At 44.2% G+C, this 20,000-nt stretch overlaps 1 protein-coding gene across 1 annotated transcript in view; it reads left to right on the top strand.

Moving 5' to 3' along the window:
* LOC143141951 (receptor tyrosine-protein kinase erbB-4-like) overlaps window positions 1-20,000 on the top strand; it is a 131,744-nt gene that overhangs the window by 64,091 nt on the left and 47,653 nt on the right. The window contains exons 6-13 of the mRNA XM_076302624.1: window positions 774-915; window positions 1,321-1,434; window positions 2,317-2,443; window positions 3,949-4,022; window positions 5,445-5,535; window positions 9,741-9,940; window positions 11,222-11,354; window positions 17,742-17,835. Coding sequence (XP_076158739.1) covers window positions 774-915; window positions 1,321-1,434; window positions 2,317-2,443; window positions 3,949-4,022; window positions 5,445-5,535; window positions 9,741-9,940; window positions 11,222-11,354; window positions 17,742-17,835 — 975 coding nt within the window. The remainder of the gene's footprint in view (window positions 1-773; window positions 916-1,320; window positions 1,435-2,316; window positions 2,444-3,948; window positions 4,023-5,444; window positions 5,536-9,740; window positions 9,941-11,221; window positions 11,355-17,741; window positions 17,836-20,000) is intronic.

The following is a 20,000-nucleotide window of genomic DNA, read 5'->3' as shown; positions in this document are numbered from 1 at the left end:
TTTCCAGAACTCCGATGTCTTGACTTTTTAAGCAATTTGTTATTTTCATCATGCAATTAAACTGGGAATTGATTAATGCAATGAAATGACTCACAACTCTGGCAATATTGTGCCCATAATATAGAACGTCTTGAATTTCAATTACTGGCAGTTATTGCAGGTTGCAGTCGTTGATAATATACCTGCCAAGAGTTTTAATTAGGACAGCATTTCACCCTTTTGCATGACTCTCTGGATCAATGCTTTCAATTTTGTTCTCATTTATTGCCAGGACTAGTGAGAACTTAAATGTGGGCTTGCACTCGCTGGCCCCAAACAGCATCAGTCTCACTTCATACCAGCAAAGTGAAGAACAAATAAAACCTTCAAATATATGAAATCTCTGTATCAAGTTAACGACGTGGTGCCATGATAGTCATCAGAAGGTGCCATGCCGTACAATCCCAGTGGATGTGTCATAATAACACTATTCTATGTAATGTGTCTGTTTTGTGAATACTCCACCTTCATAATTGTCTGTCACCAATTTGTGGTGGCAATTTGTATCACATTAAAAGGTGTTTGTGCCAGGCCATAATGGGAGTTGTTTTAGTTAATCGTGTTGACATGTTTATTTACTTCTTTGTTTTACTCTTTTGTTTGTTTTTTTTGTTTTTCCAATCTTTTGTACATTTTACGATGGTTGCTTCTTTTAGCAGAATTTTAGAAGAAACAAAGGAGTTCACTGTAGATTGTATTTACTTGTTTGTTTGTTTGTTTACTTGTTGCTCCAGGCCTGTACTAACTTTAACGACAGTGGGGCCTGTGTCACTACGTGTCCCCAGCCATTTGTGTACAACCCCACCTCCTTTCAGCTGGAGCAGAACCCCAATGCCAAGTACACCTACGGGGCATTCTGTGTCAAGAAGTGTCCACGTAAGGGCAGACACACAAACACACACACACAAAAAACACACATAAAACCCTCTCTCACAGACACACACACACACACACACATACAACACACATAAGACCCTCTCTCTCTCACACACACACACACACACACACACACACACACATAAAATAACATTTGCCCAGAAGCACAGGCATTCACATACTATATACTGTACAGCACCCACTCCCATTCACTGTGCCTTACACATCCACATAGCAGTGCCTTTGATATTTTTTAAATGTTTTGTTTTTTCCTTTCCTTCTGATTTTTCTTAAAAGTCCCCAAGTTACTCTCAGGAAAAAGCTAATTAACCAGTGCATGGTATACATGTATCCTAATATGAATAGATGTGTCATCTTTTTTTCTCTCTCGACTTTGCCTCTCAGATAACTTTGTGGTCGACCAGAGTGCCTGTGTGAGAGCCTGCCCGAGCACCAAGATGGAGGTTGAAAGGAATAACATCAAAATCTGCATTCCTTGCACGGACATATGTCCCAAAGGTACACATCACAGAAATTCTGCTTTAATTGGAAGGATATTGACATTGGGATATATACAAAGCTTGAAGAAGATGATGAATCCGAACCAGAAGCCTAAGTTCCATGCAGTCAAGCTTAAAAGTTTTTCCAGGCTGTGTTTTCCACAGTAAACATCAAAAAGTTCCCCCGAAAGCTTTGAACATGAATTATGATGCCATGCATTGATTGGTTGTTGCTTGATTATTCTATTATAAGGGGAGAGGGTAATGAGAGATGATAATCGATCTGCTTTTCAGTGACTGAATTAGGCCATATAAATCACTATCAAAATAGCAGCCACACCAGGAAATGTGCCATGTATTTATCAGCTTGTTTTTCCAAACACAAGTCCATTGCATTATCATTATAATGGCCATTACTGTGTCTGATGAATATACTGAATAAACAGTGACGCAGGGATTGTTCATATTGGCAAGTTTAGTTATTCTGCCAATGTGCACACAGACACGCACACTATCTCTCGCTCTCTTTCTCTCTCTCTCTCTCTCTGTTTCTCTCTCTCTCTCTCTCTCTCTCACACACACACACACACACACACACACACACACACACACACACACACACACACACACACAAACAAACACACACAGACATACAGTACACTAACACACACACACATATTCAGAGAGAAGGAGAGAGAGAGAGAGATTAACCACTGTATCAGTCACTTTTGAATGTTTTCAAACACTTAGCAGCTAACAAATGAAGTCAATTAATCTACAGCTAAAATTGTAAAAACAAAGTGTTCTGTTGGTAACATTTAAACATGATAGATCAGCCTTATGCAAGCTGAAGAAAATGTACATGGACATCTCAACTGTGCTGCCGGACTCTCCATTTCAGTGTGTGACGGCATAGGGACAGGCACTCTGCAGGCCGCTCAGACTGTCGACTCCAGCAACATCGACAAGTTTGTCAACTGCACCAAGATCAACGGCAACCTCATCTTTCTAATCACTGGTATTAAAGGGTAAGTAAGTAGATTTCATAACATAGGAAATCTAATAACATTTGGTACAGTGATGTTTTGGGAGTGCCATCCCAAGTTAGCCCAAGAGCAACCGTCCACCATTCAGCTCACTGACACAAACACAACCTGTTTCACTGAGTGTAGATTGTAAGTCAATGCTTAGTCCCACTGGTTATAGTTTAACAGGAGTCACTTGAACAGGCGCAGAAAGTAGTACATTATCAATGGGCTTGTGGCTTAACACTAAAGCATTTTACTGTGTCACTTGATTTGAATTGATATAAATAAAGTGGATCAGAAACACACACACACACACACACACACACACACACACACACACAGGCAGACAGAGTCTCCAAATGGCCTGTGTGTCCCATTTGGGTCTGTAGCTGCAGTGCTCTTTTTGGTCAGTGGAGACATAGTCTTTGTGGAGGTGCTGACTCTGCTCACCTCCGCCGGGCGGAGAGACAGGACGGGCTGCTTGGCTGCGCTCCAGTCCAGTCGGGCCGACAGGAGCGGTCAGATTCACTCTGGAATGATCTCTGGGGGGGGGGGGGGTGGGTCGCAGGCCTCGCGATCACACCCAAGATTGTCAGGTGTGACGGATTGTCAGAAGTCATTTCACCTCCCATGACCTAACCTCACCTCACCCGACTGCACTGAAAGAGGAGGAAAGAAGTTGAAGGAGGAGGTGCAGATCTCTGTACCTCCTCAGTCTCTCTCTCTCTCTCTCTCTCTCTCTCTCTCTGTCCATTCTTCCTTCTTTTGGCCTTACCTCACAACTCTTCCTCTGACTCTGTCTCTGTCCCTGTGTGTGTGTGGGTCACTCTGTATGTCTCTCCATGTAAGACTCTCCATGTCCTAAAGTGTGGGGCAGGCCCACCAGGGGCGCTGAGTTACAGCTCAAGTTGAGAGTGCAATGCAAATGGAACACGGCCCCTTAGCATGGCAAGAATGGCAGTGTTCTTACTGCATAATAGTCTGTATCTATTCAATTTGGTGATGAGTTTGCAGCCAACGTCATACTTCTGTGATATGATCAGGGCCTGTTAGACAAGGTGTTAGAAAGAACAGCGTGCATATTTAGTAATCCAACGGATATGTGCCTAATATACAATTATCCAGAGTTTGGAACGATACATAGCCAATCACAAAACCGATCTGGCCAGATTTTATTATTGTCAAAGGGGAACCATCCCTGTCAAGTTTAAAAGCTATTGATTTTTATGCTGATATTATCTCCCATTTTGTTGACTGATAGTCATTCCTCCAAGTATATAAGATGTCTGTGTTTTTATACTTTCTATGCCTCCATCTCTCTCTCTCTCTCTCTCTCTCTCACACACACACACACACACACACACACATAAACAGAGAGAGATAGAGAGATAAAGAGAGAGACAGAGTTGATGTCAGTCACGACTGCTGATTCTGTCTGTCTCTCCGTCTGTCCTTCTGTCAGTCTCTTTCTTCTTCTCACGTCTCCCCCTTTTCTCCCTCCATAGGGACAGCTACCATAATATCGAGGCCTTGGATCCGGAGCGCTTGAACGTGTTCCGCACAGTCAAGGAGATCACAGGTGAGAGACAGGGCGCCCCTAGCGCCTTGTACAGGGCTGGAGCCTGGATCACTGCCACCGAACATGTCGATTGGCAATGGCCTGGCATGCCTCTCTGCCGCGGCACAAGTACATTTTCCACATGTCTCCCTGCGTGGGCGTGTGCGCTGGCAGCATATTTATTTGTTTGATAATACCTATTAGGATGAGAGAGCGATGAGCTATACCTCATGTTTAAAGCCCTTTGTCACATTAAACTCAGGCTTTGCCATTGTGCCAAATAGGTAATGGAGTGAAACCGCATTTTCATAATGAAAACCCCAGCAATAAGGAAGAGCAATGACCATTCTCCAGAGTGCCGCCACCGCCCGCTCCCGTGCCCGTCGCCTGCCATTCCGGCTCATAGGCTCCCTGTGTGGCAGTCTCTGCAATATTGATCATTGAAACAAGCGCAGCCACACATACACAGACGCGCATAGGAAAAAAGGGAGGTGGAAAAAAAGATCAAGAGCAATGATATTAAAACTCGTCTTTTTAATTAGTTTGATATTGTCTTTCCTGCTCGCGTACATATTTCCTGGAGAGTAATGGGTCTGTTTTTCTTGCTGTAGAGAGGCAATAAAAACCGCACAAGCCCTTGAAAAATATCTAGAAATATCTCTCCAGCCATTGTTGCAGGTCTGGATATTGCCAATTTATATCAGGCCTCCTCCCTCTCTCTGCCTGATATCTGTCATACCTTTGTTGTAGTGGAGTGCAATGCCGACTGGGGCTAAAAAGTGTCTATAAAAAGAATGGCTAAGCATTGAGTTTTATTGTTCCAGCAACCAGTCTTGGAGCACATTTTCCAAATAGAGCTTATTGCTGACAATGAGAAAAAAAAAGATACATAGTGTAAAACGGAAAGGCAAAAGGATGGATGTTCAACAAAACAGGCCCACTTTGTCGGAGAATGTTTAGGCCTGTACTCTAAGGAGAGACTTCATCACAGTCACTTCTAGTTTCTGCAAACTGTTGGAAACGTGTTTCTCTTTCACCAGCAAACACCACTATGTAACTCTGTGACTACTCTGCTCTCTGCTCCTGGCATCATCCATCTATGGGGAAGTGTAACTTCATTACTGGCCATATTGTGTGGGGCCCAGAGATTAAACTTTGTTCAGCTCTAATAAGGATGAGGGATTGTCAAGTCAAGTCAAGTCACTTGATTTATATAGCACATTTAAAAACCCAGTTGACCCAAAGTGCTTCACAGTTGAGGCAGACAAACTAGAGTGAAGCAAAATACAGAGACTTAGAGGGACGAAGACTTTGCTGAACAGATAGATAAAGACATGAAATGTACGAAAAATAAAAGTACAGATAGAAAAGCAAGTAGAAATAAGAATCAACAAGAGAAACCAGTGATTGTGATCTGTTGTCCTTTCCTTTGTCTCTTATAAGGCTCTCTAAACATCCAGTCATGGCCGGAGAACATGACTGACCTCAGCGTCTTCTCCCACCTGGCTACCATCGGAGGCAGATCCCTTTTCAGGTAGGACAACTTGCAGTGTGCAGATCCATACTCAATCATGCATTTAAAAAGTCTGAGGCCCTCCACCCTTTACACAAACAAATTGATCGACGGAAATAATGAATAGAAATGTATACATCAACCTACATTTTCTGTGCCTCCGAGTTAGAGAAAGTGGAGTTGTGCCTATCAGAAGCGCAGTCTAAATCGACAAATGTCAGGTGATGGTGATAATGAGTAGCTCCAAAGATAATCAATGCTTTTAGAGAGGTTGGAGCATTTCAATCTTGAACCTATGAACTTGGAACTCTGGCTTTGCCAGAACAGTAGGTTATAGGCCAACATCAGCACTCATTATTTGCTATATGAAATGTTAACTGCCTGCTGCAGCATATCTTAACAATAGCCTGCAAGTTAGTGTCTCTTGTTTATATCCTTACATTTTGACAGTTTCTCCCCCTACCCACTTAATGTTGTATTGGTTGGGTTTGAAGGATAGAGAGCTGGTGGGAGGTTGAATTGCTGTCAGACTGTGCAGCAGAAGTGTAGATAAAAGATCACTGATGCCAGATGAGACAGACGTATTGTGGGATGAAGTGCAGGATCCATCCAAAGTTGGAGCAGGTAATGAATTGTCGTTGGATGAAGTAATATTTAGGGCATTATTATGGCACAAACCAATCTCTTGTTGTCTGTACTGCGAGTTGGCAGTGCTGAATTGTGCCCACCTGCTTTTATCGTCCTGCATCAGCTCGTCTGTTAAGCTACTTTCATTCCCCAGTTAACTAGCTGATTAAAAATCTATTTTGTTGTGATTTTTAAATTATCATGCTTAAGGTGGCTCACAGCCAAATTATTTGTTAGTTTAAATATGGTTATTGACTCAAGTAATCTTGAGTATTGTGTCTTGAGAACTAGAGCTTGTTTGCATTGCTTTTTTAAAGGATTAATTTGCCTTCAAACATATTTTTGCAGCCCTGGGTGAACAAGTGACTGCATGACCTTTCTTAGAACTGGGAAAACATGTTTTATCAGATTTAAACAGAATGCCTCAGAAATTGCTTGCAAGAAGCATCAGAGGTTGGGTCAGATGATATTGACTTAACATCTACAATAAGTTTCTTACCATCTTCCTGACTTGAAGTGAAACTCTTGCTGAAATAAACTTCTCTCAGGTCAGATTTGTGGCCTCGTGCCTTGACCTCCTTCGACGTCTCATCTACATATCCAGCTCTCCATATCTGGGGCGTTTTTCAGACTTGTTACATTACATTTCTCTCTAAATTAGAGATATGTTTATTCTGCTGAACATAAACATGAGCATAGCTCGCTTCAGATCATTGTGTTGATTAGTGCAAGGGGTCAGGACCTTCTGGAGCTTTCCTTACCCTGCTGCCAGGCTACACACACACACACACACACACACACACACACACACACACACACACACACAAACACACACACACACACACACACACACACACACACACACACACACAGACACACACACACACACACACATACACACACACACGCACAAACACACACACACACACACACACACACACACACACACACACACACACACACACACATAAACACATAGACACGCACACACACACACGCATGCACACAAACACATGCACACACACATACACCTACACACACACACACGTGTGCGCACGCATGCACGCATGCACGCATGCACACACACACACACATGTGCACATACACACACACACACACACACACACACACACACACACACACACATAAATACACGTAAATACACAAATGTGCCCACACACACAAGCTCATACACACACACAGACATACACACACACACACACACACACACACACACACACACACACACACACACACACACACACACACACACACACACACACACACACACACACACACAGACATACACACACACACACATACACACACACACACGCACAAACACACACACACACACACACACACACACACACACACACACACACACACACACACACACACACACACACACACATAAGCACATACAGACACGCACACACACACACACATGCACACAAACACATGCACACACACATACACCCACACACACACACACGTGTGCGCACGCATGCACGCATGCACACACACACACACATGCGCACATACACACACACACACACACACACACACACACACACACACACACACACACACACACACAAACACACATAAATACACGTAAATACACAAATGTGCCCACACACACAAGCTCATACACACACACAGACATACACACACACACACACACACACACCTCCTTCTCAGTACTTTCCCTAGAAGCTCCTCGTCACACATGCACTGATCAGCTCTCTAATGCTGCCGATGGTAATGACCCTGTCGGCTGTACACTCTCACCCAAAAAAATAAGCAAAAAAAAAAAACTGCTTTGATGCCTGGAAAGTATTTGCTTGATTAATATGCTGTTTTGATAACTGCTTTGCATTTTCTGATCGTGGAGTCCAGGCAAAACCCAGGGAGTGCACAGCAGAGGCAAGGCTATAGAATGCTCTCTAAATGAATGCCTCCAGGAGTTGCGTTGATCTCAGCACTAAAAGTGGGGGATTTTCTTTCTTCAAAGTATTTATCTCTCTTTTTTTTTAACTGGGTGTGTATATAGACAGCGTAAAATGTTATGAAGAATCTTTACAAACTGTTTTCAGTAGTAAGTCACCAAGGCGTTTTTATGTATGTCTTTGGGGGCTACCTCATTAACCAGAAAATGAGAGGAGTGATAGGTTCAGCACAATATTTTTAGATTTTTTAGATAATGTGAATGTTTATTTGTATTTATCACTAAAGGATAAGGTTTTGGAAGTAGACACATAATTTTTGTTCAGTGTTAGCAAACGGTAATCACAGAAAGTCAACAGATACTGTATTTATTTTTGGTACATACTGTCTTGTATTGTTGTTCACAGTTGATCGTTGACATCTTGGTGTATTTTATGTGTAATATTTGGGGCTGAAACACAGGACAGGGATTCACCTCACCAAGACTGCAATTAAGTCATCGATAATAAGAACAATCCATCAAATGTGGCAGAAGTTACCACTAAATTTAATATGAACATTACAGAATATTATTGTGTGTTTGCACAAAACAATAACTGGGACGTGAACATTGTTACAAAATATGATAAGTATAAAATAAAAATAAAAAAATTGTTTAGATTTGGAAACTTTGATGCAACACCATGAAACTGAATAATCAGATTCCCCGGGGTCTGCTAGCCATACACAAGTGACACAAAATGCCAATTGTGTTGTAAGTCTAGATTTGGAAACTTTGATGACATAAGGAATTTTGTATCGGAGCTGAGTATGCACCATGTTTGCTTCCAACAGTAGATATTACTGACAGATTTCTCTCCAGTGATTTGAGTCTGGGTGCTCCTGAAAGATATCTGAGAGATATTTTGGCCCGGCTCCATTTTGTAAGTTGTAAACAAGATGGCATCTGCCTCAACATTCTAATGTGCCTGCCTGCACATTAAAATATTCACAATGACTTTAATGGAAACTGAGTTGGAAGTAGGATAGAATGCAAACAAATGATGCATGAGAACAGACACGCATTGTTCAAATGAACCAGGCACATCCAAGTAGAAATACACATTTTCACAGCCTACAAGTGCAAAGTTGTAGACTATAATGAGCTGTGTGTGCATCCGACAGTTATTGTTTCATTCATATACTGTATTTCAGAACTGATAATGAAACTCATCAATCTATGCATTAGACAGGCAGTTTGTTTCTTGGTGCATGCACGGCCGCTGTTGGCTATTTGGGTGCCCAACGCGGAATTGCTATGTGGTAAGAGTGAAAAGGCAGTTTGCATTTAAAGCGCTCTTATTTGTTACATTTTGGTACCCCCTCCGACACTTGCTGCCCTATTCACAGTGTGTGGTGCGCATGGTGGGAGAAGCGACAGTTTGTATATTTGCATTGTGCTCTGCATCTACGGACAGTTTAGTTTCATTCCATCCACTGTAACATCTTTGCCACTGAAATTCAGGAATCTTGGGGGCCATTTTGGGCCAAAGCGCCTACTTCCTGAAACTCATGTGTGTGTGTGTGTGTGTGTGTGTGTGTGTGTGTGTGTGTGTGTGTCTGTGTGTGTGTCTGTGTGTGTGTCTGTGTCTGTGTCTGTCCAACCGTAGTGGCATCTCTCTACTGATCCTGAAACAACGTTGGATCTCGGCACTGCAGTTCCAGTCCCTGAGTGAGATCAGTGCCGGCAATGTCTACATCACCAACAACAGCCAGCTGTGCTTCTACAACACGGTCAACTGGACCCGCCTGTTCCGCACTACCACCCAGAAAGCCCTAATCCGCAGCAACCGAGACCCCAAAGAGTGCAGTGAGTGTCCAACCGTCAGCTTTCTGTCCTGGTTGATCTGTCTCCGTCTTTGTTTTGTCTATCAGCTAGATTTATTGCTAGATGTAATGTGTAAGTCTTGTGTCTTTATATGTCTGTTAGTCATCTATTGATCAATCATACTCCATATGCACTCATCAGCACAGAATTACAACTTCACCAAAGGAGGCTTCAAAAGTTCTGAGTTGACATCAGACCACTGCTGCCAGATACACATTGTTTGTCTTCCCCACAAAACACCCTCCAACAGCTTCCATCCAAATGAGCATAATTAGCCCTGTAGGCCTTCATAACTTACGAACACCTGGTTGTACTTAGCCACACACACACACACACACACACACATACACACACACACGCACGCACGGATGCACACACACACAAACGCTCGCACGCACACACGCACACACACACACACATACACACACACACACACGCACACACGCACACACACACACACACACATACACACACGCACGCACGGTCTGTGTGGCTGGTGAAGACATAGTCAGGCAGTAGGCCCCCCCCCCCCCCCAGTGTTCAGCTGCATGCCGAGTCCAAGCTTATGTAATTAGCACAATAATGACAAAGAGGTGCACAGGATCAATGGCTCAGTTTGTGAGCTCATTCATTAGTGTCTTAGCAGCCGGATCGATGAGAGGCTGGCTGATACACACCACTTCAGTTCCCAGCCTAACGGCACGAGCACAGGTATGGGTGGAAACAGATATACAGAGTGATAAAGGGTGGTGGTGGTGGTGGTGGTGGGGGGGGTGATAATTCACTCCAGGTCGTCTGTGGTTATATCCTGGTTGATGTTGGCTCACAGAAGACGAAGACAAATGTTTGTGAAAAAAGGTCTTGGATGTCTATGTGGTATGTGACATACACAGAAATAATGATATTGTGCATATATTTCAGATTTTTTTTCTTTGTGTGTGTGTGTGTATGTGTGTGTGTGTGTGTGTGTCTCTGTCTGTGTCTGTGTCTGTGTCTGTGTCTGTGTCTGTGTCTGTGTCTGTGTCTGTGTCTGTGTCTGTGTCTGTGTCTGTGCGTGTGTGCGTGCGTGCATGCGTGAGTGCGTGTGTGTAAATGACTGTGACTGTAAGTCTATTGTTTGCGCATGGCTGCTCTTAGGTTTACTGATTCTGACACTGATTGTTAATGCAGAAAGTCCTAAAGGTGCATTTCTCTCTCTCTCTCTGTCTCTCTCTCTCTCGCTCTGTCTCTCTCTCTCTCTCTCTCTCTTTCTCTCTCCATCAGCCCAAGAGCGAATGGTGTGTGATCCGCTGTGCTCAGACGGAGGCTGCTGGGGCCCGGGGCCTGACCAATGTCTCACCTGCCGCTACTTCAGCAGAGGACGCACCTGTGTCCGATCCTGCAACCTCTATGATGGGTGAGCAACACAGTGTGTGTGTCTGTGTGTGTGTGTGTGTGTGTGTGTGTGTGTGTGTGTGTGTGTGTGTGTGTGTGTGTGTGTGTGTGTGTGTGTGTGTGTGTGTGTGTGTGTGAGTGTGTGTGTGCGTGTGTGTGAGTGTGTGTGTGTGCGTGCATGTGTGTGTGTGTGTAAACAAGCCAACCAAAACCAAGTCGAAAAAATAAAAAGCTGTTGCTCTGGAAAAGAGCACGCCTTGGTATGTGGTGTGTAGTTGGTGTGATGTGGTAGTTCTGAGCTAAGTGTGCTTAGTTTAATTGCATGAGTTGAATGGGGCTTCTTATTCAAGCACTGAAAAACATTAGAGGATTCGACACAGGCAATAATTTGAAGTTTAAAGCACAAGTCCCTCCGAGGGAGGCAGTTTTCAAAGGTTCAGACCAAAGCGAGAGAGGGAGAAAACTTTTGCAAGTAAGAGTTACATGGAGAGTGAGGCAAGAGCACAACATGATTTATGTAATGCTTATACTTCAAAAGTTATCATTTCAAAGTGATGTTATGCCCTTTTCCTGATCAGGTATGTTTGTGTGTGTGTGTGTGGGTGTGTGTGTGTGTGTGTGTGTGTGTGTGTGTGTGTGTGTGTGTGTGTGTGTGTGTGTGTGTGTGTGTGTGTGTGTGTGTGTGTGTGTGTATACGTGTGAGGAGTTTTTAAATTAAAGGGGTACTCATATGGAGTAAGCATGCACTTCAAAGGAAACCACTTGTTTTCTAAAGATTTCAAAACAAATTCTAGAGTTCCCCTTTAAGTAATATATTTGAATGTACTGCCAGACTTTCTGTATATTTGTCTGACAAAGGTAGTAAACATATTAAACCAGTGATCTCCTGAGGCATAAGGGCATTACCATATTTGTGGAGTGGAGATGAGGGTGAAAGACAGACGTCAAGCAAATACTGTTGGTGTGCAACACTTCAGTTGTTGTTGCTGGCAGTCCCTTGCAATATGGAGGGCATTAAAGCCTTAAGCTCTGCTTCTCTTGCAGAATGATCTCTGATGTTATAGCCTTTCTGAAACCTCATTTACTGAACTTTCTCATGATAACACACTGACGTTATTTGGTCTATTTTATCACCCAGAGTGAAGATGTTAAAGAGTAGTGTGATTCTGGTGATGGTCATGATCATGATGATGCTGATGGTCATGACAATGATGGTTATGATTTTCGATTAGGAAAGCCATAATTTGAGTGTTCATAATATGTTGACCAGTGCTTGAACAGCTTGTGGTTGTGTGAAACAGACTTATGATCTGTTATGATGCACACAGTGATGATAATAATGATGATGAGGATGGTAATGAAGAAGGAAATTGGCTCCGATGCTGTCTAATAGTTTAGATTGGGAGACATCTGTTGGCCGGAACTCTGTTTGCAGTGAGGGCAACACACCTCTCAGATGTTAAATCTACCGCAGTGACATCTCTGCTGATCATAACAAAGATGAATGTGGGGGTTTTCACTCATGCGCACACACACACACACATACTCTAAACATTACAGCACTTTGGTTTTCTGAAAGCCTAAAAGTTGCATAGATGTCATGGCCATCCAAGGAAGAAGATGAGTGTGGTGAGGTTTTTGTGTGTGTGTGTGTGTGTGTGTGTGTGTGTGTGTGTGTGTGTGTGTGTGTGTGTGTGTGTGTGTGTGTGTGTGGGGAGGGGGGGGTGTGAAGGGGTTCAGGGGGACCTCTCACTTCCCTGCCGCAGTCCCAGGGGCCCAGTCCTCTGATGTCTGGACTGTTTGCATCTTCATTCCGCCACACACCACACACACACACACACACACACACACACACACACACACACACACACACACACACACACACACACACATACACACACACACACACACACACACACACACACACACTCCCCATTTCACTGAAGTTCACCCACAAAGACACTGCGGAGGAGGACTTTGAAGTGCTCATGGCACATGAAAGAAGACTCTGGGATGTACAGTACTGTATTGAAATTTCTTCATCAGTGCGGATGATATGTGTCTTCTCTTTTTTTTTTGTCAACATGAAATGATACACACAGGCTTGCTTTTGCCTTGTTTTGTATTACTTTTGGTGACCGGTGTTTTCTGGTCAGTATTCCTTGTTGATGTAATTTCCAGTGCTGGCTATGGGGGGGGGGGGGGGTGCCTTTTGAAACGGGCCCTTTGAAGATGTGGAGGGGCTGGCTGGTGATATCAGAGATGTATTGCATGTAACGGCTCTCACTTCCAGAGAGGATCGTTGGGGGAAACTCAAACTTTCGCTTTGTAGAATCATCCTGAGAGTCCCTACAGGACTGCAGAGCTGCACTTTGAGTCTCTCTCCCTCTCTCTCTCTCTCTCTCTCTCTCTCTCTCTCTCTCTCTCTCTCTCTCTCTCTCTCTCTCTCTCTCTCTCTCTCTCTCTCTCTCTCTCTCTCACTCTCTCTCTCTCTCTGTGTGTGTGTGTGTGTTTGTGTGTTTGTTTGTCTGTCTCTGTTGGATTCTGAGTGAGAGAGTGACAGAGAGAGACTCCTGTGCATATAGTGACAGGTGTGTGTGTGTGTGTGTGTGTGTGTGTGTGTGTGTGTGTGTGTGTTTGGTAGCGAGAGTGCATGTAGTGATGGGGCCGATTCAGAAGCAGAAACAACTGTATCTGTATTATAGCATTACTGCTCTTCTTTATAATGGAGATATCCGCTTAAGTTGCATTTACAGTGGAAAAAACACAAAAAAACAGTTGAACAAAGCAAATACACAGGTATTCTCTCTCTACACAACACGCAGGTATTCTCTCTCTACACAACACACACACACACACACACACACACACACACACACACACACACACACACACACACACACACACAGACACACACACACACACACACACACACAACACACACACTCACACGTACAGGCATCCCTTCATCTCCCTCCCTCTATGTAACACACACAGTTATTCTCATATTAGCTTTAATTCACCTCTTTCTACACACACACACACACTCACACACACACACACACACACAACACACACACACACACACACACACACACACACACACACACACTCTTTCACAGGCATACCGGGTAGCAAGGGGATTACAAGCACGTCGGAAATGTTTAATTAAAATGCAGCTCCTGTGAGTTTGGATGGGACCAGAAGTGTGTCTGGGCGGTTAGAATGAACAGGCCAAATTCCCGATAATCCGCCTCCCCACTCACACACACACACACACACACACACACACACACACACAAGCCCTCCTTCTCTCCCCGTCCTGGCCTCCCATATGGCTCTGGCAAACACACACACACACACACACAGAGACATAGACACACTCACTCACACACACACTCACTCACACTCTCACATACGCAGGGCTATAAAGAGACCTTATGAGCAGGAATCACACGTCTGAATGGGAAACACATTGGCTGCATCACCAGAGAGCACCGGCAGACAAAAGCTTTTTGTGTGAGACAGTTTTCCTCAATATCTCCACGAACAAAAGGAAACTCTTCATTCTGCCCCATTCTCTCAGTGGTGTTTCCCATGATGGAGTGAAAGAAAAAAAAACAAATCAGTTTATTACTAAAAAGATGGTTAGCCAAGAATATGCAGAGAGAGAGAGAGAAGAGAGAGAGAATAGAAGTGAGAGGAAGTGAAAAGTGTGGACGCAGAACTAAGGAAGGCAGAGAAACAGAAAGAAGTGTGTGTGTGTGTGTGTGTATGTGAGTGTGTGTGTGTATGTGAGTGTGTGTGTGAGAGAAAGAACTGTCAAGCACAGAAAAAGACAGAGAGAGAGAGAGAGAAGGAAAGAGAGAGTGTGGTACGTGTCTTCAGGACTGTCCCTGACTATCTCCATGACGATCATTAATATGGCGCATCCCTGAATGCCAGGCGTCAGAAGGCATTACCATTCAGCAGAGCGGTGGGGAGCCGAGGCGGGTGGAGGCGACACATCTGTCTGGTGTCACGGGACCTCTCCATCTGTTGAGGAGTGCCGCACGGCACACATTAGCCCACCGCGCAATACCATTCCACACCGATAGTCAGCGCCATCAATGGCCTTATTGAACACTTTAAGCGTTCAGGCAATGTGTGATAACCATAGCAGCATCGTCAAGGCTACGTTGTGTCATACATAAGCGCTGTTAAGATATTCTCAAGGCTGTTTTGATGCAGGGTTGACATCATATTTCACTTTTTCTGGGATTCTGGTGTGAGATAAAAAAGGCAATATTATGGTATTAACACCTCGTATTCATAACAATTGGCAGCTGGTGTTTTTACTGCCTTCATGATATTTCATGATAGGTGACACTATGGGGGTTTTTCTCTCATTTGCACGTGTGTGCAATTCCCACACACAGTCATAACGGTTAGTACCTTAACACCCAATCATCGGCGTAATAATTTCATGAATGAGTCGAAATTACCAAGTCCTATATTTCACGTGTAGTGATGTAATTACCACGGAGGTTTTATGAACACAGCTAAATGTTTTGGCATGTGATGAAGAACGATGTAATTTCAGGGCATATTGACCTGAGTTTTTGTTGCCTGCTGATAAGCAGCCTGTAATTGCATTAATGGCCCCCAGGATGGGGTGAATAAAGACGTTAATTACCCAAGTCTACATGGTCTCTCAACAGGCTGTAAGCGCTGGCCATTAAGTACAGTGCAGGACGACGGCGCCATGTTCAATTCATTCACGCTGTCAGAGCTAACAGGATTCAGAACGGGTCATTTTGAGCTCTAGGGTGCAACACAAAGCAGTGAAATGTAGCAGTATATGAGAAGCAAGGATGACCTGTTCTGTAGATGTCCTCTCGCCCACTACTTGTGAAAACCTACTCTGCATATTCTTTTTATTTGCTGTTGTTGTTGTTGTTGTTGTTGTTGTAGCTGCTGCTGCTTTAGTTGTTTCTTCTTTGTTTTCTTTTTTTTTATGGGCCCAGATTATTGATCCCCTCAGATCTGGGATTTCCCTTTGATCAAGACAATCGTATTGACAGCTCCCCCACCCCCACCCCACCCCCCCTTCTCTTGCTCACTGCCTCTTCAAAGCATCGCCCCCCCCCCCCCTCCCAAACCCCTGAAAAACACCTGCTGATGAAGAGGGATTGGAAACATAGGAAGGGGAAAGGGGAAAGCGTAACAAACATGGAATCAAATGAATCAGGCGTATCTATGTCTTCTCTGCCAGTTTAGGCGCTCAACGCTCCCAGTTACAGCTTAACTCACAGCCATCTGTCCAGCCACCCACACACACACACACACACACACACACACCATCCCTTATTTCTGTCCCTCCCACACACACACACACACACATACACACACACAGACACATCCCCATGGGACGGTGCAGGAAGAAGAGTGTTTGTCAATTAATTATAATGCCGTTAATTATTCATGGCTTCCCCTTCGGTTTTGCTGTTTAGCATATTGACCCGACTCGGGGGCTTAACTTAATCACCGCAGGCTGTTGGCTCCTCTGGGCTGTGCACCCGAGTGTGTGTGTGTGTGTGTGTGTGTGAGAGAGAGAGAAAGAGAGAGAGAGAGAAAGAGAGAGAGAGAGAGACTGTGTGTGTGTGTGTGTGTGTGTATGTGTGTGTGTGTGTGTGAGAGAGAGAGAGAGAGAGAAAGAGAGAGAGAGAGAGACTGTGTGTGTGTGTGTGTGTGTGTGTGTGTGTGTGTGTGTGTGTGTGTGTGTGTGTGTGTGTGTGTGTGAGAGAGAGAGAGAGAGAGAAAGAGAGAGAGAGAGAGACTGCGTGTGTGTGTGTGAGCCTGTGTGTGTGTGTGTGTGTGTGTGTGTGTGTGTGTGTGTGTGTGTGTGTGTGTGTGTGTACGTGTGTGTGTGTGTGTGTGTCTCGGCCAGGATGTAGGGTGGGATGAGGAAGGGTGAGGTGAAGTGGACTGACAGTTTAAAAAGTTAGCCAGAGCTTTTCCGTGCCCTCAATAGGAGTCTGCGTGTCCACTCGACTTTTAGTCATTCAAACACAGTTGCCATATTTATACAGAAGTACACTGAGACAGGTCAGATAGAACTATGATACATTACTGTAAGCTACTGGACACTATGGAATTGCCAGGGTGGCTAACCATATTCCGAACCCTATTTATTTAATATTCCCTGTATTCCCCTGGGAAGGGATAATAATGTGTATTATGCTGACATCCCTCTAAACACTGTAGGTCAATGGTGTCATTATGCGTTTTTGTTTTGCTTGTTTTGCATGTTGTTTTTGATTGTCTTTTATCTTAATGAAACATGTTTGTGTCTGATTGAATTCTAGCTTTGCTGAACTAATAATCCTTCTCTCCTCTCCTCTCCCTGTTCTTTTGTGGTCTGTTGCAGTGAGATGCGAGAGTTTGCCAATGGCACTGTGTGTCTGGAGTGCGACAGTCAGTGTGAAAAGGCCACCGACAAGACTCTCACTTGCTACGGACCGGTAACTCACCCCATATCCCCTCACACACACACACACACACACACATGCACACACATACACACACACACACACACACACACACACACACACACACACACATTCAAACACACAGTGTTCTCCTCCCAACCTAACTTTGTTCTCTCAACCCAGTCCTCATGCCATCCGAGAACACCCCCCCCCCCCCCCACACACACACACACACACATACCTATCTGGCGCACTGCAAAACTTCCTTGGTGGCATAAAACAAAACTTTCATCTCCCATGGTACTCACACACACACACGCATACACGCACACACACACACACACACACATAGGCAGGTGCTCAAGGCTACTCAGAGCCACAAAACACCAGTGGCCTTTTTGGACGGGCCTCTAACCATAAAAGACATCCCTGCTTTGGAAAAATATGGACCATCATATAGAGTTCCACAGCGCTCCTCGTTGGGCCCTGTGATGTATCTGCTGCACCTGGGTGTATTGTACGGTTTTATGGGATTCCTGTTAAAAACCTATTTGCGGAAGGCAAGGCTCGTGTAAATAATGTGCCTTTACGAGGGCCCCTCTGCGCTGGGGCTCGGCCGTCTTCGGTGGAGTCGTGACCGCCCGCTCGTAAATCACACCAACGGAGTCGCGGCCGCTCCTCTTAGTCGTTTTTTTTTCTCGACTTCTCTCTGTATTTATACCCTTCTCTGTAGCCCCACTGGACCTCTCGTTAGCACGCCGTGGTGCTCTCCACATCTCTGGTCTCGCTGTCCCTCTGCTAATATTAATATTAATATTAATAATAATAAAATTATTCCTACTATTATTTATTTTCCTTTTTTTTAATGATTTGGTAAATTTGTACACTGCACTTTCAGGCCTTTATAGTACATTGATTTGAATAGAATTAGATTGAATTGAATTGAATAGAGAGAGAGAGAAAGAGAGAGAAGAGAGAGAGAGAGAGAGAGAGAGAGAGAGAGAGAGAGAGAGAGAGAGAGAGAGAGAGAGAGAGGAGAGAGAGATGGTCAGAGCTGTCATCTCTCCTCACGAGGGTGAAGTGCTATCTGTCAGATGCCCAGTGGTGCATAATTAACAGGCCTTCCAAGTGTCAATAGCCTCCTCCGCCAGTATCTGTCCAAGCATGCTATGGTGTTTTACAGAGACAGGGGCAATTATGGACATCAAGTATTTATTTACATATCCACTAACTTGAGTGCCCACTCTCTATGCGATATGCATATTTATGAGTGTCGTTTTGTGCAGGCAAGCGTTGGGTAAGTACTCCTTTATTGGTCCCTCTTAAACCACTAAAGTGTCATTTTGAACTGTGTAATATAAGGCGTTGATGGTAAATATTTTGTTAAGTTGTGCCCTGTAAGTTGACTTCTGCTACACTACATTATGGTTAATTATGACTTGTTGGGGATTGAGGTGTGTGAGAGAGTCCCAAGGAGGAGCAAATGAGTAGCATTTGTGAACATAGACACACACACACTCTCTCTCTCTCTCACACACACACACACACACACACACACACACAAAGAGAGAGAACCATGCACACATACTATGTACACTAACAAACCCCTTAGCAAAATTGAGTATTCCCCCTGAGTGTCCCATAGACTCCACAGATACACAAAGGGCCCTATTTTAATGGTCTGAAACGGAAGTGTCTTCGCGCAAAACGCAAGTGACTTTGTGGGCGGATCTTGGGCGCTGATGCTATTTTACCGGCGGGATATTTACTGTTGCGCCCGACGCAAATCTAAAATGGGGTGGTCTGAAGTAGCTACATTAATCATGGGTGTGGTTTGGGCGTAACGTGCAATAAACCAATCAGAGCGTCATCTCACATTCCCTTTAACAACAGGCACGCTTGTTCCATAGCTGATTGCTATTATGGTGGCGTATTTGCCAGGCGCAGCCAGGAGCGTTCACAGCGCTATAATCACTGTTCAGTTGGGAACAGTTAGCTATTGATTTTTCATCTTGACAAAATGTAATACAGAATTGTCACAAAGACATACTTTCCGATGTTTTGGGATCATTCTCACTGAATCACAGGGTTATGAATGCATGGTGATATATTTGCAATGTACAATGTAATCTAACATTACCTCCCTATAGACAATGCATATCTTCCGTCAGTTTATCTCTTCTCTCCCGTGCTGCCGC

The sequence above is a fragment of the Alosa pseudoharengus genome, unplaced genomic scaffold, assembly GCF_046254945.1.
Source record: "Alosa pseudoharengus isolate Yale_2024_CS ecotype anadromous, Long Island Sound unplaced genomic scaffold, YU_APseudo_1.1 YU_APseudo_1.1_scf_24, whole genome shotgun sequence".
In the NCBI taxonomy this organism is placed as follows: domain Eukaryota; kingdom Metazoa; phylum Chordata; class Actinopteri; order Clupeiformes; family Clupeidae; genus Alosa; species Alosa pseudoharengus.
This window is presented reverse-complemented; position numbering and strand designations above follow the sequence as displayed.